This window comes from Hyla sarda, chromosome 8, assembly GCF_029499605.1.
Source record: "Hyla sarda isolate aHylSar1 chromosome 8, aHylSar1.hap1, whole genome shotgun sequence".
NCBI classification, from domain to species: domain Eukaryota; kingdom Metazoa; phylum Chordata; class Amphibia; order Anura; family Hylidae; genus Hyla; species Hyla sarda.
This window is the reverse complement of record NC_079196.1, coordinates 131653186-131680466: the sequence shown is the minus strand read 5'-3', so window position 1 is coordinate 131680466 and position 27281 is coordinate 131653186. Positions and strand designations below refer to the sequence as shown.

At 42.1% G+C, this 27281-nt stretch overlaps 1 protein-coding gene across 3 annotated transcripts in view; it reads left to right on the top strand.

The window, feature by feature from the left end:
- WDR75 (WD repeat domain 75) overlaps positions 1-27281 on the top strand; it is a 400614-nt gene that overhangs the window by 221014 nt on the left and 152319 nt on the right. For all 3 annotated transcript variants that reach the window (XM_056534259.1, XM_056534260.1, XM_056534261.1), the window contains 2 exons: positions 13623-13786; positions 21932-22112. In XM_056534259.1, the coding sequence (XP_056390234.1) occupies positions 13623-13786; positions 21932-22112 (345 nt within the window). The remainder of the gene's footprint in view (positions 1-13622; positions 13787-21931; positions 22113-27281) is intronic.

The following is a 27281-nucleotide window of genomic DNA, read 5'->3' as shown; positions in this document are numbered from 1 at the left end:
TTCACGCCGTACAATTTACGGTAAAAATGACTTGTGTTCTTCATTCTTTGGGTCAATACGATTAAAATGATACCCATGATAACGTGCTTTTCTATTACTGTTGCGCTTAAAAAAAAATCGCAAACTTTTTAACCAAATTAGTATGTTTAAAATCCCCCTATTTTGAAGACCTATAACTTTTTCATTTTTCCGTATAAGCGGTGGTATGAGGGCTCATTTTTTGTGCCGTGATCTGTACTTTTTATTGATACCATATTTGCTTATATAGAACTTTTAATCCATTTTTTAGAAATTTTTTTGGGAATAAGATGTTATAAAAAAGCATCTATTTTGGACTTTTTTTTTTTTTTACGTTCACGACGTTCACCGTACGGTATCATTCATTTTTTATTTTAATAGTTCAGATATTTACGCATGCGGCAATATCAAATGTGTATAAAATATTTTTTTAAACACTTTTTGGGGGTGAAATAGGGAAAATGGGACAATTTACGTTTTTATTGGGGGAGGGGATTTTTCAAATTTTTTAAACTTTATTTTTATACTTTTTTTTTTACTTTTATTTTTACACTTTAATAGTCCCCATAGGGAACTATTTATAGCAATCACTCGATTGCTAATCCTGTTCAGTGCTATCTATACGACATAGCACCGATCAGGGTTATCGGTCATCTTCTGCTCTGGTCTGCTGGAAGGCAGATCAGAGCAGAAGACTCCGGGAAGGCAGCGGAGGTCCCCTCACCTGCCTCCGCTGCCTTCCCGGAGTCTTCTGCTCTGATCTGCCTTCGTGCAGGATGATCGGATCGCCGCGGCAGCGCTGCGGGCGAGCCGATATTCCATTTTAGTGACCGCGATGCTGCAGATGCCGTGATCTGTATTGATCACGGCATCTGAGGGGTTAATGGCGGACATCTGCAGGATCTGCCAGGACCTGCCGCGCATGATCCGGGCATCGCTCCGATGCTCGCTGTTATGCTTAGGATGTAAATGTACGTCCTGGTGCGTTAAGTACCAACGCACCAGGACGTACATTTACGGCGCTCGTCGTTAAGGGGTTAATTCCTGTCACTTCGATATAGATCAGTTACTATTATATGACTGATAACTATTTCATTCTGACAAAGCCACTTATTGAAGCAAAATCATGATTGCTAAGTCTTACTTTCATAGATATTATGTTTTTAGTATATTAATGTATACCATAAGTGATAAATAATATGCCTTAGATAGTATAGGAATTATGGAGATTATCTATGAATTCTCCATTATATAGTACAAAAGTTCTCTACATATATAATATGCAAGACATATTTAGCAATATCCATGATTAAGGTGTCCTAGCTATATTTTTTGCTATGTCTAAAGACATTAATGCATTCTATAGGTACTATATGAATGGTGAGGATTCACTATGCATTCTTCAATATGTAATTAATAGAATACAGGATAAGTATCATTAATATTCATATGTGGAATGCTATGACAACCTGACACCGGATACTGCGGGTAAATAGCTGTGATGACCAGAGGTAGGCATCCCTAATAAAACTATAAATTCCAGGTAGGTAGAAAAACTAATTAACCTTAAATTAACATACACAGTAATTTGCTAAGAAGGAAATTATTATTCCTAAAGAAAGGCGGCGAACAAAAAACTCATTCAGGCATGAGGGAGCCATACATTTCAATCGATGAATCCAACGTGCTTCTTCTTTTAACCCCTTAAGGACCCTTGACCTACGCGTACGTCATGACACCCTGGTACTTAAGGACCCATGACCCATGGACAATTCCGCCACCCCTCCTATCCCTGCTATTGGTGGTCTAGACACGACTACCAATAGCAGATCGGGGGCGGGGGGGGGGGGGTTAACTTTCGTTTTCCCCATCCTGCCCACCCACAATAGGCAGGGCAGGACGGGGACCGGCGCCGGAGTCCACTTACCCATCCGGGCGGGCGTTGGAGGCAGGGGGCTACGGAGATCGGCGGGCGGCGATGTAGTGCGGCTGGATCCGACGGAAGCTGGTGAGTTGCCTAGCAACATCTGGAGGGTACAGTTTGAGACCACTATATAGTGGTCTCTAACTGTAGCCCTCCAGATGTTGCAAAACTACAACTTCCAGCATGCTGGAATATGTAGTTTTGCAACAGCTGCAGGGCTACAGTTAGAGACCACTATATAGTGGTCCCTAAACTGTAGCCCTCCAGATCTTGCAAAACTACAACTCCTAGGATGCCCAAACAGCTGTTTGCTGTCTGGGCATGCTGGGATTTGTAGTTTTGCAACAGCTGGAGGACCACAGTTTGGAGATCACTGTGGCCCTACAGATGTTGCAAAACTGCAAATCCCACCATGCCCAAACAGAAAGCAGCTGTCTCGCATGCTGGGAGTTGTAATTGTGTACCTCCAGCTATTGCATAACTACATCCCCCAGCATGCCCTTCGGCGATCAGTACATGCTGGGAGTTGTAGTTTTGAAACAGCTAGAGGTTTGCCCCCCCCCCCCCCCCCCATGTGAACGTACAGGGTACATTCACACAGGCAGGTTTACAGTAAGTTTCCTGCTTCAAGTTTGGGCTGCGGCAAATTTTTCGCCGCACCGCAAACTCCTAGCGGGAAACCCACCGTAACACGCCAGTGCGAATGTACCCTAAAAACACTACACTAACACATAATAAAGGGTAAAACACTACATATACACCCTACTGTCCCCCCCAATAAAAAACTTATTGTATGGCATTGTTTCCAAAATGGAGCCTCCAGCTGTTGCAAAACAACAACTCCCAGCATTTCCGGACAGCCACCGACTGTCCAGGCATGCTGGGAATATAGCAACAGCTGGAGGCACCCTGTTTGGGAATCACTGGTGTAGAATACCCCCTATGTCCCCCCCCCCTATCTTTAATTTAGTCCTCAAATGCTCATGGCGCTCTCTCACTTCGGAGCCCTGTCGTATTTCAAGAAAAGAGTTTAGGGCCACATATGGGGTATTTCTGTACTCGGGAGAAATTGCACTACAAATTTTGGGGGGCTTTCTCCTTTTACCCCTTATGAAAAGGAAAAGTTGGGGGCTACACCAGCTTGTTAGTGTAAAAAAATAAAAAAAATGTACACTAACATGCTGTTGGTGCCCCATACTTTTTATTTTCACAAGCGTTAAAAGGAAAAAAAGACCCCCAAAATTTGTAACGCAATTTCTCCTGAGTATGGAAATACCCCAGATGTGGGCGTAAAATGCTCTGCGGGCGCACAACAAGGCTCAGGAGTGAGAGCGTACTATGTATATTTGAATACTAAATTGGTGATTTGCACAGGGGTGGCTGATTTAACAGTGGTTCTGCCATAAACGCAAAAAAAGAAATACCCACATGTGACCCCATTTTGGAAACTACATCCTTCACGGAATGTAACAAGCGGTATAGTGAGCCTTAACACCCCACAGGTGTTTAATGAAATTTGTCAAAGTTGGATGGAAAAATTAAGAAAACATTTTTTTTTCACTAAAATGCTGGTGTCACCCAAAATTTTTCATTTTCACGAGGAAAAATAGGAAAAAAGCCCCCCAAAATTTGTAACCCTATTTCTTCTGAGTAAGAACATACCCCATATGTGGATGTAAAGTGCTCTGCTGGCACACTACAATTCTCAGAAGAGAAAGAGCACCATTGGGATTATGAAGAGAAAATTTGTCCGGGATTGAAGGCCATGTGTGTTTACAAATCCCCCATAGAGCCAGAACAATGGACCCCCCACATGTGACCCCATTTTGGAAACTACACCCCTCATGTAATATAAGGGGTACAGTGAGCATTTACGCCCCACAGGTGTCTGACAGATTTTTGGAACAGTGGACCGTGAAAATGAAAAATTTAATTTTTCATTTGCACAGCCCACTGTTCCAAAGATCTGTCAAACACCAGTGGGGTGTAAATACTCACTGCACCCCTTATTAAATTCTGTGAGGGGTGTAGTTTCCAAAATGGGGTCACGTGGGGGGGGGCACTGTTCTGGCACCACGGAGGGCTTTGTAAACACACATGGCCCCCGACTTCTATTCCAAACAAATTCTGTCTCCTAAAGCTCAATGGTGCTCCTCCTCTTCTGAGCATTGTAGTGTGTGCCAGCAGAGCACTTGACGTCCACACATTGGGTATTTCCATACTCAGAAGAGATGGGGTTACACATTTTGGGGGTAATTTTCTCTTATTACCCCTTGTAAAAATGTAAAATTTGGGGGAAAACCAGCATTTTAGCAAGATTTCTGTCAGGATCCAGATAGGAATGCAGTGAGGACACTGGTGGTGGATCCTCTGTGTCAGTGGGGTGATGATGTGGGCTGTACCAGGGGAACAGAGTCTAAGGGGTTACTGGTTTTCACCAGAGCCCGCCGCAAAGCGGGATGGACTTGCAGCGGCAGGTAACCCCCAAGGTCGTTCCACCCGACAGCAACTCAACCCCAGCTGACGGCTGAGACAAGCGCAGTACAAGTGACAAGGCAAGAGCAAGGTCGGACGTTACAGAAGGTCAGGGCAGGCAGCAAGGATCGTAGTCAGGGGCAACAGCAGAGGGTCTGGAACACTGGCTTGGAACATACACAAAACGCTTTCACTGGCACTAGGCAACAAGATCCGGCGATACCAGGAAGGGGAAGTGGGTTTTTAGAAGGAGAAAACAGGTGCAGGTACTGATTGGGCCAGGCGCCAATCAGTGGCGGGCTGGACCTTTAAATCTCAGAGAGTCGGCGCGCGCGTGCTGGGACTGAGCAGACGGAGGATGGGGCAGGTGAGGAGATTGGGATGCGAGCCTCGGGCGGTGACACTAATGCAGTGCTCCCGGTCAGCGGGTCTGACCGGGGCGCTGCATGGAGGTGAACGCTGCGAGCGCTCCGGGGAGGAGCAGGAACCCGGAGCGCTCGGCGTAACCATTTCTCTCCTTTTACACCTTGTAAAAATTCTAAAACTGGGTCTACAAGAACATGCCAGTGTAAAAATGAAGATTTTAAATTTTCTCCATCAATTTGCTGCTATTCCTGTGAAACACCTAAAGGGTTAACAAACCTTTTGAATGTCATTTTGAATACTTTGAGGGGTGCAGTTTTTATAATGGGGTCATTTGTGGGGTATGTCTAATAAGAAGGCCCTTCAAATCCACTTCAAAGCAGAACTGGTCCCTGAAAAATTTCGATTTTGAAAATTTTGTGAAAAATTGGAAAATTGCTGCTATACTTTGAAGCCCTCTGATGTCTTCCAAAAATAAAAACATGTCAACTTCATGATGCAATCATAAAGTAGACATGTTGCATATGTGAATCAATATGTAATTTATTTGGAATATTCATTTTCCTTATAAGCAGAGAGCTTTAAAGTAAAAAAAATAAAAAATAATGCAAAATTAAAAAAAATTTCTTAAAATATTGTAGTTTTTCACCTAGAAACGATGCAAGTATCGACAAAATTTTACCACTAACATAAAGTTGAATAGGTCATGAAAAAACATTCTCGGAATCAGAATGAAAGGTAAAAGCATCCCAGAGTTATTAATGTTTAAAGTGACAGTGGTCAGATGTGCAAAAAATGGCCGGGTCCTACAGTGAAAATTGGCTGGGTCCTTAAGGGGTTAATAACAGTGTCCATATTACCCCTCCTTGGACCCAGTTCAGTTGGCACAAACCAATAAAGCAAATCGCTTTTACATCACCATTGTGTACTAGGTGCATGTGACGGGCAATTGGAGTCTCTGCCCGAGTACGGGCTGTACTTAAATGATGACAGATTCTTCTCTTAAACGGCTGAGTCGTTTTGCCCACATATACCTTGGGACAATTACAAATTGTCGAATATGGTAAGTATGTGAGTAAATGGGATTTGTAAATGATTTAGTTTTGATAATGGTGGGACAAAAGCTACAGTGACCACATGGAAACAATCCAGATGGTCTCTGCGGTAACCAGGTCTCCTCTTTCTTCTTCCAAATGGCTATGGACAAAATAATCTTTTACGTTTCATACTCTCATATTCAAGACATCAGACAGATCCTTATCCATAGTGAGTAAGTGCCAATAGTCGTAAAAATTCCCATCATCCAATGGGTATAACCATCAAAGGTTCCTATACAGCGTATGATCTTAGATTCTTCCATTGGTCTCGCGTTAACTAGTAGAGTTCTTCCGTCACTCTGTGTGGCCCGATTAAAGGCCTTTTTTTTTTGTTTAGATGTTTTCGTTGGTAGACACATTGTTTGAACCTTCTGTAAAGATCTCTACACTCAGTATGAAACTGTTCCTCTGTTGAGCAGTTGCTATGCATGCATAAATACTGCCCTACTGGTATACTGCTCTTAAGGGTGTTTGGATGCAAACTTTGGCATTTGTAGAGGTTGCATTTGTAGACATTGGTTTCCTATAAATTTTAGTTTGGACGGTACCTAAGTCATCACTGTAAATATTTAAATCCAGGAAGTTGATGGATCTGCCTCTAAATTCAGAGGTGAATAACATTCCTATATCATTAGTGTTTAGAAAGCAAAGTCATGAAAAGTGCTTTAGCTCTGTCCCATAGAATTAGGACATCATTGATGTATCTACCCCAAAATAAAATGTGAGAAGTAAAAGCATGCAATATATCACCAAAAACAATAGTGTCCTCCCACCACCTTAAAAAAAGAATTTGCATAATTTGGTGCACAGAATGACCCCATAGCAGTGCCTTGTTTCTGGTGAAAAATAGTGCCATTGAATAAAAAGTAATTGTGTGTAAGCATGAAAGTAAGAAGATCAATAATAATGTGATTGATTGTGTTCTGAGAAGAAAATGCTTCTAGTGTTCAAAAAATTTGTGATTTCTGTGATACCCAGTGAATGTTTTGTCACTGTATAATGATTCGACGTCAAGGGATGCCAGTGATGTTGTTTCTATAACAGTATTGTCTTGTAACTTTAATAGCATATCTCTGGTATCCTGTAGATATGAAGGCAAGGCAGTCACAAATGACACCAAAACCTTGTCAACATAGATACTGTCTCCCTCCATCAAACAATGATTTCCAGAGACTATTTGTCATCCTCGTACTGGATTCGTGGGCTTGTGCATTTTTGGAAGGGCATAAAAGGTTGCCGATGTGGGTTGTACATGAACTTGAATTCGTTTGCAGAAATTAGGTTTGTTTCTTTGGCATTCATTAACAGGTCTTTCAACTCTCCTAGAAAACAACTATTGGAATCTGATGTAAGTTTCTCGTACTTTTGTGTATCCATTAATATAGTGGATGCCATGGAGACATAGTCCGACCGGTCCATCACCACCACATTGCCACCTTTATCAGATGGCTTTATCATGATGGACCGGTCGGACCCTAATGTCCCCAGTGCATTCTGCTCAGCAGCAGAAAGATTAGAATGAACGACGTGACCTTCAGGTCTTATTTTCTTTATCTCAGATGTGACAAGTTTGATAAAAGTCTAAATGTTATATTGTGAAAAAGCTGGGGTTATTAGGGACTTGGGCTTTAAATCGGTAAATGGTGCTTCAAATGTAGCCTCACCTCTCTTTGTCTAAAAGGAGTTCATGTAATGCGTGTGGCACCAACAGGCAAATAATGATACTAGAATATTACTTCAGCATGAGGAATTGGCAAGACACGCCTTACATGAGCTCCTTTTGACAGAGGTGAGGCTACGTTTGAAGCACCATTTACCGATTGATAATGGACATCAACCTATTTGCGAGAAAGTTAGCCCTACATAAGTAAGACTAACTTTCTCGCGAATAGGTTGATGTCCTTTATCCAGTTAAACCTGTCAAATTTGGGTACCGGAGTAAAGGTCAATCCTTTTACTGAGAAGTGACACTTAGCCTTCTTCCAGTACTCGTGACAACAAATGAAAAATTAGCATTTTGTCTCCATTTCTGCGACCACCAGAGTTATATGAGGATGTTGTCTCACTAACGACTAAGGCTGCATCCGCTATAAACTTTTGTTCCCATGTATTTAGTCAATTCACTGGCATAATCCCCCTAGATCAAAAGAGGATCACAAAGATCTATCTACATTCATGTTAGACCTGGGAGGGAGTGTAAACCCATTTCTCATAAAATTGGTGATAAAGTTGAAATAGGTCCTTGAGAGGTCATGGGGACTGAAATCTGTCCCGGATTGAATGTTTGAGAATGGGATGATGTATTGTTTTGTGAAAATTGGGGCTGTATTCTCTCGTATTTGGTTGTGATGTTGTCACTATAGCCATTGACGGTAAAGCAGTATATTGCGAGGCCAGTGAAGTACCCCCAGAGTGTTGTCGCAATACGGGGCCCAAAGGATTTTGACATGTCGATGGTGCGTTGGAGGGAGTGGTTGTTCTCTTAGCCTCTTTTGGAAGAGGCTTATATGTTTTATTCTTTCTTTTTAAATGTTGGACGTTGAATATTAGTATTTACTGAACTACTTTCTGCTCCTGATTTATCAGACTCTGAGACGTCAGTATCGCATATTTGAAAATAGGGTCATGAATTGTTCCTAGATTGACCTCTATACGTATACACTTGACCAGTTGTAAAGTCTGTTACGTTTTGTATGTATTTATGATGTTTCTTCTTTATTTTCGTTCTTAAACTGATCAATATGTCTTTGTAATTTGTTCTCAAGATTGCTGTATTCTGAGTGCCTGACAAAAGACTGAATATCTTGTATCTGTTTCTCTAGTTGTGTATTAATTGAGATGTGATACTGCTTCTAGTATCCAAACAGGTACTCTATCATTCGTAGGGGGTTTTCTGTCAGGAGCTTCTCCCTCCCCTGAATGACTCCACTATCCTGTTTGAGAATTGGAAGTTATTGGTATCCTTAGGCCTCCATATACAATTTTTTGCTGTAAATATCTCCCTAGACTAGTAACTTCCCACCAAGGTCTTATGTACTGTTTGTAGTTTTTTGTAAGGTTCTTAAATGCCAACTGAATGTCTACTTGGTTAAGAGGTAGACTCTATGTAGAAAAAAAACATGTAGGGCTTCCGCCACCAATCCTTCAAGGTTTAGTTTCTAAGAAAGCCTGCCATACTGCGGTGCACAGCACATTGGGTTATACAATAAGAATTAAATCTCAAATGAGAGAACTGATCATAAAAGAACCCAGATTAGTATGAGACCAATTTAATAGATTCACATAAACCCCGAGAACCTAAGTCCAGGGCAAAAAGGTCCCATTAAGGGACTAACTTAAACTTAGCTTTTAACAAATAAACGTAACTAAAAAGGTGAATTAGCAATTATTTAAATTTGCATCTGTTGTCCTCTATATAATATAGACTAATCGCGATTGTAGTGACCGGCTGGTCCTAATATTATATATAGGACAACAGACGCTAATTTTAATAATCACTAATTCACCTTTTTAGTTACTTTTATACATTAAAAGCCAAGCTTTAGTTAGTCCCTCAATGGGACCTTTGTGCTCTGGATGGGACACTTGAGCACTGTGGTCAGACAGAAAAGAAATTTAAAAAGAAAAGAACTTCCTTTTGAGCATACAGCAGCTAAGTTCGGGAAGGGTTAAGATTTTAAAATAGAAGTAATTTACAAATTGTTCAACTTTCTGGCACCAGTTGGTTTAAAAAAAAAAGTTTCACTGGAGTACCTCTTTAAATCTCGATCAGTTTTTGAGACTTCATAACTGGAGCTAAAGCTGATGTCTAGGGAATGCTACGTGTGAAAATGGTCTGATAAGTTGCTTTGCATATATATATATATATATATATATATATATATATATTACAATAGGGCTGCACGATATATCGCAAAAGCAATCAAATCGCAATTTTTGCTTATGGCGATACGGCCCCCCGGGAAAACATGCGATTATCTGCTAGGGCTGGCTCCCGTGGCGGGGCCGGCCAGAGCAGGTAAAAACTAATTTAAATACTAAGTCAGTGTTTCCCGACCAGGGGGCCTCCAGTTGTTGCAAAACTACAACTCTTAGCATGCCCGAACCGGCAAAGGCTGTCAGGGCATGCTGGGAGTAGTAGTTTCACAACAGCTGGAGGCACCCTGCTAGAAAAACACTGAGCTAAGGGCGCAGGGAGAAAAATAAAAAATAAAACCTTCTGCTCACCTAGTCTCGGTCCCTGCAGATTTGTCTCCGTGCGGTCCGGCGTTTCCTCTCTTCTTAGTACAGTAGGACCTTTCCCTTTTCAGCCAATCACTGGCTACAGTGGTGTCACATGTCAAGCCAGTGATTGACTGATGGGGAAATTTACTTGTACTGCAGCAATACAGATTTCAAATCCGCCTGAGAAACCCAGTGTTTTGCTGCAGTACAAGAATGTGACGGGGTGGAGGGGTGTTGTATGTGACAGGAGGGCGGTATGACAAGGGGGGGGGGGGGGAGAATGTGACGGGGTGGAGGGGTGTTGTATGTGACAGGAGGGCGGTATGACAAGGGGGGGGGGGGGGAGAATGTGACAGGGGTGTGTGACAAGGGGGGATGCGACGTGAGGAGAATGTGAATGCGGGGAGAATGTGACAAGGGGGAGATGTGAAATAGGCGGTGGGCATAAAATGGGTAGGTAGATGTGAAATGGAGGCGATTGGACATGAAATGGGGGGGATTTCACAATTTTTTGCAATCACTGTGTATATATATATATATATATATATATATATATATATACATACACATACACATACACATACACATACACATACACATACACATACACATACACACACACACACACACACACACACACACACAATAAAATCTACCTTAGCGGGGCACACCCAATAGGGGACAAAACACTCCCAATAGGGGACAACCAGGCTTATGTGCCGGGCCCTACCTTGTAAACAGGGCACAGTCAGGGGGTACAGCCAATACCCCAGTAAGGGGACCAGTCTTCCAGGGGGCCCTGGCCCCTGCTCCACCTCCCTGCAGTAGCCCCGGCACTGAAGCAGAAGCGTGTTGTTTAAACAGTGGTCTCCTGGTTCTGTATGTCCACCGACTACATCATTCACCCCCCCGTGCCACTGTATTCCTCCTGTGCCAAATCATTCCCACTTTTTTACCCCCTGTACCACATAATTTCCCTAATAAATAAAACCTAACAAGAAAAATCATATGGGTTTGGAGGTATATTTTTGAAGTGGACAACCTGGCACTTTGTTGTTCTGCTATCCTGCACTTTACACTTAGGTGCCTTTGTACAATTCTGCATAAAACACAAGACCTTTTGTAAAATTGCAAACAAAGATGTGCAGAGTTCATACTTTACACCAACGGCTATACAGATATGCCCATAGCTTCTCATAGCCAATCTGAAGAGACCAACAATCTTTGTCATGCTATTTCATTCAGTGAGTAAACTGACCCAATAAGCATTCAGGGCATGATGTATTTGCAGCAGTCATCATCTTAACTCTTTAGGACAAAAATAAAACCTTAATGTAAAAATCAAAGAGCACACCATGTCTGATTTCCAAGGAGGAATTATACCCTGGATAAAAGTTACTACTTCATCCCTTCGAGTTACTGAAAGGCTCTCCTTTACATCATTATATAAATAGTTTGTGATATTCCTTCCTTCTGTTGCTTGCAGATTTTCTTAATTTCACACACACACACATGCACACTCACTCACTAGATCATGATATAATTTTAAGTTCTGAGCTTTTCATAAAATGGGTAGATTCCCCTATGATAGTCTTACGATTTGTCTGTTTGGTATATTTGATTAGGAATTAAGGCCCCACCATTTCTTGGAGATTGGCCACAATGGAAGAAAGAAGTGAACCCTTGTCATCTCATGTGATTTAGGTTGTTTTTAAGAATTAGAAGCTGCACTCAAATTTAACCCCTTAAGGACCGGGCGTTTTTCCGTTTTTGCTCTTTCGTTTTTTCCTCCTTACTTTTAAAAAATCATAACTCTTTAAATTTCGCACCTAAAAATCTTTATTATGGCTTATTTTTTGCGCCACCAATTCTACTTTGTAATATCAGTCATTTTACCCAAAAACCTACGGCGAAACGGGAAAACAATCATTGTGCGACAAAATTGAAAAAAATACAGCCATTTTGTAAATTTTGGGGGCTTCAGTTTCTACGTAGTACATTTTTCGGTAAAAATGACACCTTATCTTTATTCTCTATGTCCATACGGTTAAAATGATACCCTACTTGTATAGGTTTGATTTTGCATTACTTCAGAAAAAAATCATAACTACATGCAGGAAAATGTATACGTTTAAAATTCTCATCTTCAACCCCTATAACTTTATTTTTCTGTGTTCAGGGTGCTATGAGGGTTCATTTTTTGCGCCGTGATCTGAAGTTTTTGTTGGTACCATTTTTGCATTGATCTGACTTTTTGATTGCTTTTTATTAATCTTTTCATGATATAAAAAGTGACCAAAAATACGCTATTTTGGACTTTGGAATTTTTTTGGCACATGCGCCATTGACCGTGCGATTTAATTAGCTGTATATTTTTTTAATTCGGACATTTCTGCACGCGGCGATACCACATATGTTTATTTTTGTTTGCACATTTTTTATTTTTTGGGGGAAATTCCGGGTGATTCAAACTTTTATTAGGGGAAGGGATAATTCAAAGGGTTAATGATTTTTTTACACTTCTCTTTTGCAATATTATAGCCCCCATAGGGGGCTATAACATTGCATTTACTGATCTTTAACACTGTTCAATGCATCTCCATAGAGATGCAATGATCAGTGTCTTCGGCAATTGATTGCTCAAGCCTGGATCTCAGGCAAGAGACCTTCCTCCTGTAGTACCGCTGTTCGGGATGCCGCGATTATACCGCGATTATACCCCGGCGATCCCGAACAGCTCCCTGAGCTAGCCGGGCACTTTTACTTTCGCTTTAGCTGCGGGGCTCAGCTTTGAGCGCGCGGCTAAAGGGTTAATAGCGCGCGGCACCGCGATCGGTGCCGCTCGCTATTAGAGGCGGGTCCCGGCTTCACTATGACGCCGGGCCCGCCGTGATATGATGCGGGGTCACCGTGGGACTCCGCGTTATATCACGGGAGCGGGACCAAGGACGTACTCATACGTCCTTGGTCCTTAAGGGGTTAAAAAGGTGTGGAGTTACTGGCGTGACTCATCAGTGATACATTTTACAGCACCTTCACTCCTTTCCTCATTTTCTATGTACAATCCTCCTACTTGAGCAGTAGATATGTAGCCACTAGTATGTTAGGCTATGTTCACATGTTAGAATGTCCGTGCGGAATTCCACATGAATATTCCGCACAGACATTGCTGCTGAAGAGTCCCATTGAGTTCAATAGGATTCTGCTACACTGTTCACATGGCAGATTTTCCTCGTTCAGATTCTTTTCTGCAGAAAGAATAGTCTAGTTTCTTATTGAGGAATTCTCAAGGAAGTGCTGCAAGTGCTGCTTAGTCAAATGTGCAAAATATGCGCATCGGTTTTCGTGTGGATATTCTGCACATTTTTTGCCCATGTGAACCCAGCCTTACTTTTGTGACCTAAAGTCATGAAACATTGCATATGTCTATGGTAGTGGAAGAGTTAAATTCAATTCATGTCATACTTTATAAACAAAAAAAAGTTAATTGTTTCTATCTAACATTATCTTTATTTTTAAAGCTTTGCCTTAAACACCACAATAAATTTGCCTCACGAGGATCAAATCACATGTATTTCTTTCCGATGTGGATGTGATTCGGAAAAAGATAGCCCCACTTTGGTAACTACAGGAAATGATGGCCTATTCAAAGTCTGGACATTGGAGGACAATTCTTACATATCCCGTAAGTTTAATATGTTAATCATTGTGATGTTCAGCAAGTTTTCTTGACCACGTCTACATGCTTAAATGTCATATGATTGGCCATTTGTGTAAACAGGAAATTGAACAGGTGTACCTAATAAAGTGGTGAGTGTGTGTTTGTATGTATATAATGTTCACACAACTAAAAGAATTTTTCATTATGCACGTGAATAATGTATACTTCCTAATATAGTCATACCAAATAACGAGTATACAAGAAGAAAATATTATGGCTATACATGTTACTGGCTAAATTCAGTGGGTGAAATAAGTATTGAACAAGTCACTATTTTTCTCACAAAATATGTTTTTTCAAGGTTCTTTTGCAAAATTTTCACCAGATGTTGGTAACAACCCAAGTAATCCACATACAAGAAACCAATAAAATTTCAGAAATTAAGTTGTGTAATAATGTTAAATGACACTGGGAAAAAGTATTGAAAACATGTAGAGAGTTGAAAAAGCAAAGACGATAGATAAAATCTATTCTTAATTAAAAAGCAATGCAGCTCCTTGTCAGTGTAAATTAAAGAAGTCTCATATTAAAACAGAGCCCCGACTCTCCTCCACACAGACACGTCACGACCCCCACCCGTAGTGGGGACACGCCCCTGTGTATAGCTATATGGGTGAGCTAAAAATAGCCAAATGGATCTCCCATAGAGCTATATGAAGGGGCGGACACGACGTGGAGGAGAGCCGTGACACGACGGAAGGAGGTCGTGACACGACGTGGAGGAGAGCCTGGGCTTCATACAGGAGATCACGGTAAGCCCCATCGCTCGGATCCCCCACAATCTAAAGCCTATACGTTTTGTTTTTTTCCACAAGACTTCAATTTCAGCTGGATGAATTCCACCTGATGGCCTGCATGCCAAGGTGTCACACAAGACACCTCTCATAATGGGTAAGAGCAAAGAGGTAACTCAAGACCTACACAACCTAATTGTTGCAAATCATAACAATGGCATTGGTTACAGGTGCATTTCCAGTGAGCACTGCTGGGGCAATAATATGGAAGTGAAAAGACAATCATTTCACTCTAAATTTGCCTCGACCAGGTGCTCATCACAATATTTGACATAAGAGTGAAAAGAATAATTTGAATTGTCCAAGAGCCAAGGTTTCTTGTGGAGATCTTCAAAAAGATCTTGACTTAGCAGATACTGTTGTTTTAAAGAAAACAGTATGTATGCACGCTCCCCATGCAAGACTCCATTTCTGAATAAAAAGCATTTTAAAACTTTAAAAGCATGTTAAAACTTGTTTAAAGTTTGCTGCACAACATTTTGAAAAGCCAGTGAAATACCGGGAGAATATTGTGTGGTCAATGAGAGCAAAATTTTACTGTTTTAATGCCATAATACACACAATGTTTTGAGGATAAATGGCCCTTCAAATCTCCCAAAGTATACCATGCCAACAGTAAAGTTTGAAGGTGGGAATGTCGTGGTCTGTGGGGATGCTTTTCAGCAAATGGTACTGGCAAACATCACATAACTGAAGGATGGATGAATGGGTAAATTTACCAATACATTCTTGACAAAAATCTGATGCTGTCTACCAGGATGATGAGGAAAAGGGTGGACATTTCAGCAAAAAAAGATCACAACCACACAGCCAAGGAAACTCTCAAATAGTTTCAAAGAAAGCAGTTTGGATAGCCAAGCCAATTACTGTATATACTCGAGTATAAGCAGAGTTTTTCAGCACGATTTTTCGTGCTGAAAACACCCCCCTCGGCTTATACTCGAGTGAACTCTCCACCCGCAGTGGTCTTCAACCTGCGGACCTCCAGAGGTTTCAAAACTACAACTCCCAGCAAGCCATCGGCTGTCCGGGCTTGCTGGGAGTTGTAGTTTTGAAACCTCCGGAGGTCCGCAGGTTGAAGACCACTGTGGCCTTCGACATCATCCAGCCCCCTCTCACCCCCCTTTAGTTCTGTACAGTACTCACCTCCGCTCTGCGCTGGTCCGGTGCTGCAGGACTGTCCGGAGAGGAGGTGGTCCGGTGGGATAGTGGTTCCGGGCTGCTATCTTCACCGGGGAGGCCTCTTCTAAGCGCTTCGGGCCCGGCCCCAGAATAGTCACGTTGCCTTGACAACGACGCAGAGGTACGTTCATTGCCAACGTACTTCTGCGTCATTGTCAAGGCAACGCCTCTATTCCGGGCCCGCAGCGCGGAGAAGAGGCGCCCCCGGTGAAGATAGCAGCCCGGAACCACTATCCCACCGGACCACCTCCTCTCCGGGCAGTCCTGCAGCACCGGACCAGCGCCGAGCGGAGGTGAGTACTGTACAGAACTAAAGGGGGGTGAGAGGGGGCTGGATGATGTCGAAGGCCGCAGTGGTCTTCAACCTGCGGACCTCCGGAGGTTTCAAAACTACAACTCCCAGCAAGCCCCGACAGCCGATGGCTGCCCGGGCTTGCTGGGAGTTGTAGTTTTGAAACCTCTGGAGGTCCGCAGGTTGAAGACCACTGAGGGCGGATGATGACAAGAGGATGATGAAGGGGGGGTGTGGGATGATGAAGGGGGGTGGGGATGATGACAAGGGGATGACAAGAGGATGATGAAGGGGGGGGGGGTGTGGGATGATTACAAGGGGATGATGAAGGGGGGTGGGGATGATGAAAGGGGGATGTGTGGGATGATGACAAGGGGATGATGAAGGGGGGATGTGTGGGATGATAAGGGGATGATGACAGGTGATGATGATGAGGGTCTGGATGATGACAGGCGGTGATGATGATGAGGATGTTAATGACGGGTCTGGATGATGACAGGGGGGGATGATGTATTTCCCACCCTAGGCTTATACTCGAGTCAATAACTTTTCCTGGGATTTTGGGTTGAAATTAGGGGTCTCTGCTTATACTCGGGTCAGTCGAGTATATAAGGTATGTGACCTAAATCCCATTAAAAAAAATCTATGGAAAGAACTGAAGATCATGATTCATAGAAGAGACCCACAAAACCTTAAAGATTTAAAGACTATTTCTGTGAAAGAATAGACCAAAATTACACAAGCATGTGACTAGTGCATGTGACTAGTTTCTCAAACAGGAGGCTTTTTGAAGCGTTCATCACCAACAAAGGCTTTTGTACAAAGTATTAATGCAATAGTGTAGTGAAAGATAACTTATCCCCCATCCAAAGCAGTCTGCTGGAAGGGGGTGTGCCGACCCCCACAAGGAGCAGCCGTTTCGACCCCTGCAGGAAGCCGCGGCTGACAAGCCCCTTTCTTGTAGCTCTATGGCTAAGGGGATTTCCTGCTAATTTTGGTGGGTGTGGCACAAAATAGGGGCGTGGCTTTTAACTTACACTCTCCGGTGTGAGGTGCAGAACTGCATACCTGCACTTCACACCATTGCTACACTGCCTGTGCCATGGGAGGGAGCTTGGGCAGTTTGCATGCCCTGCTCCAAATCCATACCCTTTCTTCTTGTGTGGCGTGGTCCAGGCCACCCCTCTTCCCCAGGTCACTTGCGGCACGGTCCAGCTTCCACTCGCAGTGTCTAAAATGCCCAAAACAATCTGCAGTAGCTCAGTGGAGCGGATAGGGACACCTGCGGGGTCCCGATCATCTGAGAGTTCGGGCAGTGGTTCCCTACCTTTATCTGACCTGTCTGATCGGCGCTCCAATAATGCAGGCCTTAGCAGTAATAACCTTTGTCAGTGCTGTGCTATAGGCTCCTAGTAGAAGTAGTAGCATCTGTAGAAGTAAAAAATTACAACAGTGTGTCTCCTGCTGATACAAAACTACAACTCCCAGCATGCCCTACAGCCCTTGACTGTCTGGGCATGCTGTGAGTTGTAGATTTTGCAACAACTGGAGGCACACTGTAAAACAGTGCCCTATGGGGGCAAAAAAATATTGTAAAAATAAATTTGTAGAAAATAAAATCAATAAATGTAAAAAAAAAGCCCCTCTCCTAAATAAGAGTTTAAATTACCCCCTTTCTCCCCCCCCCCCTTTTTTTCTAATAAAATAAATTTAACACACATTTATTTGGTAACACCACATGCATAAATGTCCGAACTATTAAAATATTACGTGCAGGCATGTCGGGCACAACATGACGTTGCGGTCGACACGCCCCCCTCATTTAGCTTTCTTATAGAGCTGTATGTGGAGGTCGACCTCTGTTCATGTATTAGCCGGTGCACAGGGGTCTGACCGCTGGAACCCCCCCATGATCAAGCACTTATCCCCTATCTTGTGGAGAGGGGATAAGTTGTTTTCACCGCAGATGTCATTTAATGTAGCAGAAAAAAAAGTCGGCCAAAAATTCCCACAAAACTAAAAACAATACTGATAAAAATAAATTATACAATCATGAAGCAAAAAAGCCCCTATACAACCCCTTATATGGAAAAATAAAAAAATAAGAAAGTTATTGGCATCAGAAGAGAACATTTTAAGCATACTGATTTTTCAGGAGGAGATTTATCAAAACATGCTGAAGAAAAAGGGAGTGGTTGCCCATAGCAACCAATCAGATAGGTGTGTACCCTAGTCAATGTATGGTGAGTGGCAGTGCTGTGGCTCCCAGCTCAGCCAGTACCTTCTATAACCATCCCGCATCCCCTTAAAGTACATCAGTAACTAAAAAAAAATTCTGATAATACAATTTTACAAAAACTATTTGGAAAAAAAGTGGGCGGACCAATTTCTTTTTCAGTTTCGTTTTCAGCCAAGCACAGCCTAAATTTTCGGTTTTGGCCCAAAATTTCCCTTTTGGTGCATCCCTAGTATGGATTAATTGGGTTGTTACCAACATCTGTTGAAAATGTCATGTCATTTTCATCTTTGGAAGTAAATGGTGGCATGTTCAATACTTATTTCACCCACTGTGTGTGCACGCTGCTAGTTGTGTGTTTTTCTAGAAAGGAACAAGGGACAAATTAAACCAACACACCAAAACCACCACCCATTACTACTGACTAAGAGTATAATTCAAATTTTATTGAACAAACTTCCTAATAACAGTATTTTTTTTTAAACATAAAACACTTACAATGCATTGTTCCAAATTTTTATGCACAATGTTTCAAAACACTTTATAGGTTGTGAAGAACTGAAAATCGTCATTTGTTGTGTTTGCAACATATTTACTGAAATCAAGTTATTTCAACCAAACTTTTAACAACATTTTAACTTTTTAAACATTTTAACAGGTCATGTTACATTTTAACATAGGGCCCCTCATTTGATAGCAGCTTCACAAGTCTTGCATCCATTGAACCTGTGAGTCTTTGGACAGTTTCTACTTGAATTTGGTTGCAAGATGTGAGAAAAGCCTCCCAGAGCTGCTGTTTGGATGTAAACTGCCTCCCACCCTCATAGATCTTTTGCTTTAGTTCTCAATAGGATTGAGGCCAGGGGAGGATGGAGGCTACACCATGTCTTTTTATCCCCATAGCAGCCATCGATTCACAGGTATTCTTTGCAGAATGAGATGGTGCATTGTCATGCATGAAGATGATTTTATTACAGAAATAGTTCTTCCTTCTGTACCAGGGAAGACATTGTTCAGTCAGAAATGCCACATACTTTGCAGAGTTTATTTATGTCTTCGTGGACCCTAAAGGAGCCGACCAGCTCTCTTCCCATGATTCCAGCCAAAACATGACTCCTCCACTGCCTTGCTGATGTCGCAGACTTGTGGGAACAGGGTGGCCGTCCACCAACCATCCATTACTCGATCCATCTGGACCATCCAGGGTTGCATGGCACTCATCCGTGAACAGGACTGTTTGAAAATTAGTCTTCATGTAATTTTCTGCCCAATGCAGCCATTTCTACTTGTGAGCATTGGTTAGTAGTGGCTGCATAGGTGGTTTATGCACAATTGCAAGACTCTGGACTCCTTGATGTCCGTGGGACTCCAGAGGCACCAGCAGCTTCGAATATCTGTTTGCTGCTATGTAATGGTATTTTAGCGGCTGCTCTCTTGATCTGATGCATGGATCTGGCAGAAATCTTCCTCAATGTGCCTTTATCTGCACAAACTCTTCTGTGCTCTGAATCGGCAACAAATCTCTTAATAGTGTGATGATCACTCTTAAGTTTACGTGAAATATCTAATGTTTTCATACCTCGTCCAAGGCATTGAATGATTTCACTTTTTTCCGCAGCAGAGAGATCCTTTTTCTTCCCCATATTGCTTGAAAATGGTGCTCTGCTTCATTATGGGGAATACCCACCATATAGTAGTTTTTCCGTAATTTGGGCTAACCTGGCAATCTAATTATCACAGGTTAGAAACATTGGTTTCAGTGATCAAAAGAGCCCTGAGACACAATGCCATCCATGAGTTAAACTGAAAAACAAAATATTTAATATTTAAAATTTGTGACACTTACCGTATATACTCGAGTATAAGCCGAGTTTTTCAGCACGAATTTTCGTGCTGAAAACACCCCCCTCTGCTTATACTCGAGTGAACTCTCCACCCGCAGTGGTCTTCAACCTGCGGACCTCCAGAGGTTTCAAAACTACAACTCCCAGCAAGCCCGGGCAGCCATCGGCTGTCCGGGCTTGCTGGTAGTTGTAGTTTTGAAACCTCCGGAGGTCCGCAGGTTGAAGACCACTGCGGCCTTCGACATCATCCAGCCCCCTCTCACCCCCCTTTAGTTCTGTACAGTACTCACCTCCGCTCGGCGCTGGTCCGGTGCTGCAGGACTGTCCGGAGAGGAGGTGGTCCGGTGGGATAGTGGTTCCGGGCTGCTATCTTCACCGGGGAGGCCTCTTCTAAGCGCTTCGGGCCCGGCCCCAGAATAGTCACGTTGCCTTGACAACGACGCAGAGGTACGTTCATTGCCAACGTACTTCTGCGTCATTGTCAAGGCAACGCCTCTATTCTGGGCCCGAAGCGCGGAGAAGAGGCGCCCCCGGTGAAGATAGCAGCCCGGAACCACTATCCCACCGGACCACCTCCTCTCCGGGCAGTCCTGCAGCACCGGACCAGCGCCGAGCGGAGGTGAGTACTGTACAGAACTAAAGGGGGATGAGAGGGGGCTGGATGATGTCGAAGGCCGCAGTGGTCTTCAACCTGCGGACCTCCGGAGGTTTCAAAACTACAACTCCCAGCAAGCCCGGACAGCCGATGGCTGCCCGGGGTTGCTGGGAGTTGTAGTTATGAAACCTCTGGAGGTCCGCAGGTTGAAGACCACTGAGGGCGGATGATGACAAGAGGATGATGAAGGGGGGGGGTGTGGGATAATGAAAAGAGGATGATGAAGGGGAGGTGTGGGATGATGAAGGGGGTGGGGATGATGAAGGGGGGGTGTGGGATGATTACAAGGGGATGATGAAGGGGGTGGGGATGATGACAAGGGGATGATGAAGGGGGTGGGGATGATGACAAGGGGATGATGAAGGGGGGATGTGTGGGATGATGACAGGTGATGATGATGAGGGTCTGGATGATGACAGGCGGTGATGATGATGATGAGGATGTTAATGACGGGTCTGGATGATGACAGGGGGGGGATGATGTATTTTCCACCCTAGGCTTATACTCGAGTCAATAACTTTTCCTGGGATTTTGGGTTGAAATTAGGGGTCTCGGCTTATACTCGGGTCGGCTTATACGCGAGTATATACGGTAAATAGAATTTGCATAATAATTTGGAAAGGGGGGTAGTAGTAGCCCACCCATCTATGCCCCCCTCATAGTAGCCAGCACCCTTTTAATAAAAAATGTAATATATCACTCACCTCTCTGTTCCTTGTCTCTGAGATCCTATGACACAGGCAGGATTGTATAGAAATGCTGAAGCGGTGTACGCACAGTTGAAGTTAGTAATTGTATGGGGATCCAGGACATATCTTGAATCCTCTAATGGGGCCCCATAATAGGGGGTGTACCCTGTCTGTGTGGTGGGTATGCCACTGCTTGGCATGTGTTTGATTGGAAACTGTCAAAGGTAAATATGTTTGTTACATAAGATACCTGACATGAGAGTTCAAAGGTCTCAGCCTAGGAGCAACTTTTTCCCATCAGCTATTCATTAATGCCTTTAATTGAGGGAGATGAATGTTTTATGGTGATTGAAGCTTTAATTTATTTATCTTGTATCTGAACTCCATTTCATTAAGTTGTGTGCATTTGTTGTACAGGGCAAACCAGTGGCTGGACCTGTGATTTTCTTGGCAGCTACCATGGATTTAAAGCTACTGCTTGCAGTTTCTCTGAAGATGGGTCTCTTCTTGCTGTCAGTTTTGAAGACATAATAACTATATGGGAGTCTAGTTCTTGGGAATTAAAACATACCTTCTGTGAACCACCTGGCAAAATAAGGTTAGTAGCTAAAAAAAAAATGAACAGAATGCTGATGCAAATGTAAACCCAATTTATAGAACTAGAACATAGTTGTTTTGCCCCCTGATACACACTCCTAAACATTTGAAATTGCAACATCAATAACAAGAAATCGTGGAATAATGGACATTCTGGCATCGACACGTAAATCCATTAAAGACATTGGGCGGATGTAAGCGTACGTCCTGCTGCCCACGGTCATCCCGTTCACCCACAATAAACCCAATACACTGTTATAGTGTGGTGGAACAGGAGATTGATGTGGGGTTTTTGACTAATATACAGCTTCTATCTTCACTGATTTGCACGATGGAGGCAGGCCTGACAGTTGAATTTGAATATTTAAATGCAGACAGCGAGCCCGCCTCCAGCACACAATTCAGTGCAGACAGAAGCCGATCTTCAGAGGGCCCGGGCGCCAGACTGAAGGTAGTTCCCTCGCATTGGTCTTCTGTTCACAGGAACTATAACCCGGTGTATTGGATTTAGTATGGGTGAACGTGTTCCTTTTTAACATACCAGGGCATATATTTAGGTCCTGAGGGGCATTCCGACTATAAAGTGAGTGCAGGAGCTGCGCTTGCTTCATAGATGGTAGGTCCTTGCTGCTATCAGTAGCTGGGAACTTGCGGACAGCAGTGTGGCAGACATCAGCATTACACGATCGTGGCATCTAAAGCAGTTGCTGTGCTTGTATTCACTCATCGGCTATGTGGATGGAAAAATCTGAGTTATGTTAAGTCTCGGGGGGGGGGGGGGGGGATGGAAACACAAAAGAGAAAATTGGTTCAGTCCTAAGTGCAAATAGGCTCTGTACTTATGAGGTTAATTATCTGCAAATCGACTTTGAATATTTTGTTTTCAATTTTCTATTATTATGAGCACCACACAAAGAAATGCACAGACTTGCATGCCATCAATTAGGTTATTTACCAATAAATTGCCATTTTGTTTAATATACTTTGGCAAGTTAATTTATAGGGAAGGCGACATTCAGAACGTCCACTTTTATCTTTATTTTATCTTTTTTTGCTTTTACAATGAGGTTAATAATAGTTGTCTGAAGACTGTTCTCCTATGTTGAATGTACTTGAGCATATAAATCACTTTGCACTAGCCAACTAATGACTTCCCTCATTGTTCTCAATGGGGAAACAAGTCTGGAAACTATGCAGGCTAGTGTATCATGTTCAGGCAATGCAGGCTGTTTACACTAGTATAAGCAACATGAGACCTGGCTTTATTGTGTTAAAAAAGTGACAAAACCAACCTTTTTACGATTTGTATAGTTAGAGCCTAATTTTTAATTGTAAAACTAACCAAAAACGAATACAAATTAAGAAACATTAAAATCTAATGGGGGTGTAAAAAAATACTGTCTTGTCCATGCAGCTGTTGCCTTTGTGGTGTTGTGCAGTGACAAATACAGGAAGGGGTAGGTGGGAAAGCAGGGATCTGTGCAGGCTCCAGGTTTGGCAATCACTTTGCTGTTTGAGCCGGGGTGTGTTAAAGGGGTACTCCAGTGGAAAACGTTTTTATTTTTTATTTTTTTCATAATCAACTGGTGCCAGAAGGTTAAACAGATTTGTAAATTACTTATATTAAAAAATCTTAATCCTTCCAGTACTATCAGCTGCTGTATGCTCCAGAGGAAGCTTTGAAGTTCTTTAGTCTTACCACAGTGCTCTCTGCTGACTCCTGTCCATGTCAAGTACTGTCCTGCTCCGGAAAGTTCACTGTGGTCAGACTGAAAATAACTTCCTGTGGAGCAAACAGCAGCTAAGTACTGAAAGAATTAAGATTTGTTTTTAATAGAAGTAATTTACAAATCTGTTTAACTTTCTAGCACCAGTTGATTTGAAGGAAAAATGGTTTTCCATCGTAGTACCCCCTTTAAATGGGCACTGTCATGAAACCTAAAAATTTGTGTTGTAGTACTTAAGTACTAAAACATATCTCTAATATACTTTAATTTAAAAAAAGTGATTTTAAACCAGTTTAAAATCACTTTTAAATTCAGCATTCGGCAGTGACGTCACTACTGAATTTCGAATCATTTAAGCCTGCCAATGAGTCGAAATTAGGTCACTGCGGTACTCGTTCCCGCCTGTCAATCAAACAGGCGAGAGCGAGCACGCTGATAGCTGGGGATGCGCGCTTTGGCCAGCTCCACTGTCCGGAGGCAGCACGCGCACTCATTGCTGTGCTGATCCTCCGGATGGGTAAGTCTGATCTGAGGTCTTATAATACTTTACAAATTACTTTCTTCTTGTAGTTTTGGGTGGGTGGGGGGTGGTCTGGGGGTGATGGAGTTGCGGAGTTTGGGGGAGCGGAATGTCTTTTTCGGGCGGTCGGAGGGAGGGGGTGTTGCACGGCGGGGTCTGGGGGAGCGGGATGTGTGGCAGCTGCGGCTGAGACTGTTTTCACCACAGGGTGCCTACAGTTGTTTCCCAGCTACAACTCCCAGCATGCCCTGACAGCCAATAGATGTCAGGGCAAGCTGGGAGTTGAAGTGGTGAAACAGCTGGAGGCACCCTGTATAGTTGAACTAAGGCGGAACTTGGATCCCCCAGCATCAGTGACGTCAGGCCTGCTGGGGAAGTCTGCCTGGTAGTGAGCACACTACCAGGCAGAAAAAAAGCATTTTTAATATAGTAAAAAAAAAATGTAAAGGCAGGGAGGTGGTTAGGGATCGATGGACAATAGGCAGGGATAGAAAGAAAAAAAAAAGGGATGGTGAAAGCCTCAGCTCTGCTTTTTCCCGCCCTCTCTTCCTGTTTTTTGTTTCGGCACAGAAACACAGACGAGCTCCAGGGACAAGACAGCATATACATAGTGTTATTGGCTACATTATATAAAAAGTTTTAGCAAATGACAGGTACACTTTAACACCGTTTTTTTGTTGTTTTTTTTTTTTTTTTGCACTTTTTTCTCTGACCTTGCTCAACTATTTTACAGAAAAAATACCAAGGTGCAATGAAAAATAAGTAACCACTGCATCCGCCACTAACAAAACTAGACTATCTAGAACAAAAAATGAAATGATGGAGAAATATAAATGGTAGGATTGGTGCAAAAAAAAAAACCTACAAAACATGTTGTGCTGAATATTGCTACAATTATAAACTAATAAACCAGACTAAAGACCTTGATAATAAGTGTAAAATAAAAAGTGAAAAATCATCTCCCCTTTATAAAATTTTAAATTGCACCTTTTTCTCTTTACCCCAAAAAACTAAACAAAAAATATTTGATATTGGCGTATGTGTAAATGTCCGAACTATAAAAATATGTTTATGATCCCATGAACAGCAAAAACGTAAAAAAATCACATTCCAAAAAAATTATAATAGAAAGCTATTAAAAAGTCAGATACGCAAAAGTACAAAAAATTTACAGATAATGATGCAAAAGACGAGCCCTTAAACCACAGTATACAGAAAAATGTGAAAGCTATAGGTGTTCAAAATAGGGAAATTTAAAACAAAAAAAAGTTCTTTTAAAAGCAGTGCAATAATGGTAAAGTATCTGAACTTAGGTATCTTTTTATTCGTATTAACTCACAGAATAAAGAAAACAAATCAAATAATTTTTTCTGTAAAGTGTACAGCGTGAAGACAAATCCCTCCAAAATGTACACAATTGCCTTTTTTGATAAAATTTTCCCACACAAATATTTTTTGTTTTTCCCATATGGTTTTACATAGTAGAATGAGTGTCATTACTCTTGTACAATTAGTCACACAAAAAACAAGCCCTCATATGTGTCTTTGGATGGAAATATGAGTTTGGGCCCTTTTTAGAAGGAAAGAAATGCAAATATTAAATTGCCTGTGTCCTTAGAGCCATAATGCGCTTGTCAAATGTCAGATCCAAAAACGTTATATGTTACTGTTGAAAATGAAAGATAATCTTTTTTAATAAGGTTGTAAAATTTTTTATCTATAATAAATAAAACGTCTCCTGAAAATCCCATCACTTGTGGTCCCCATTCCTACTGGGACACTAACCAGTCCTGCAGCAGCATCAGGCTTGTCCATGAGTAATTGAAAAGAGATGACTCATGGACGAGGCTGCATGAGCAGACACACCAATCACCTCCCACCACCAGGGAGGGACACGTCCCCTTTCCCGAGAGGATTTTTAACACGGTGAGCTAATGAAAATGGGTACGGAGTAACATATTTTTTGTTGGATCGGACAGGTACGCTTTAAGACAAAAATGTGTCTTTAAGGGGTTAACCCACCTACAAACCCATATAAGGGCTTGTTTTTAGCGCCACCAATTGTATTTTGTAAGGACATTATTTTACCACAAAATCTACAGTAAACCAAAAAATGTTATATGGGGCAAATTAATAAAACAAAACAAAAAAAATAAATAACATGCAAATTGTGGGGGCTACCCAGTGCACTTTTCTGTAAAAATGACACATACTTTATTCTTTTTATATAGGTTTTCTTTTATTTTGCAACTTTTAAAAAGTTATAACTATAAGCCAGAGACAGAGACTTATTGACAAAAGGTAAAACTAATCAAAAGGGTTTCTCTCCAGCTTTTAGTTTTCTTTATATTTTTTTTTCTTTGGTTTTCGTTATTTATTGTTTCCTTTACATTTTAATGCATACACATTTTGCTTTTCCTTTGTTCCTGATCCTTTTATACCCATAAACATATTCCCAATCTGTAAAGTCTGAAGATTAGTATATTTGTGCCTCCACAGCTGAACATCCTATTTGAAAGACCAGGTGTATTGTAGTCACTTTCCTTACTGCTCCTCAACCTACATATTTTTTTTGTCAGGTCTCTTAGATACTCCCCTCTAGTTGCGTTCTAAGGGGGATAATAGGGCATTCCGAAGAAAAGTCCTAATATGAGGCCTATTTCATCTGACATAACACGAAATAAGCAAATCAACCCGTCAAACAACTTAGCCACCAGAGTAGAGACTCTGGATAAGGCCCATATAAAAGACCAAAAGTCAGTTCTAGGGCCGTAATACAGATGGCAAGAATCAGTGGCCAAATGACCTATTCTAGGTAGGCAGGTGGGAGTATTATTTATATATATATATATATATATATATATATATATATATATATATATTATATATTAGTGTGTGTGTATGTGTGTGTATATATATATAT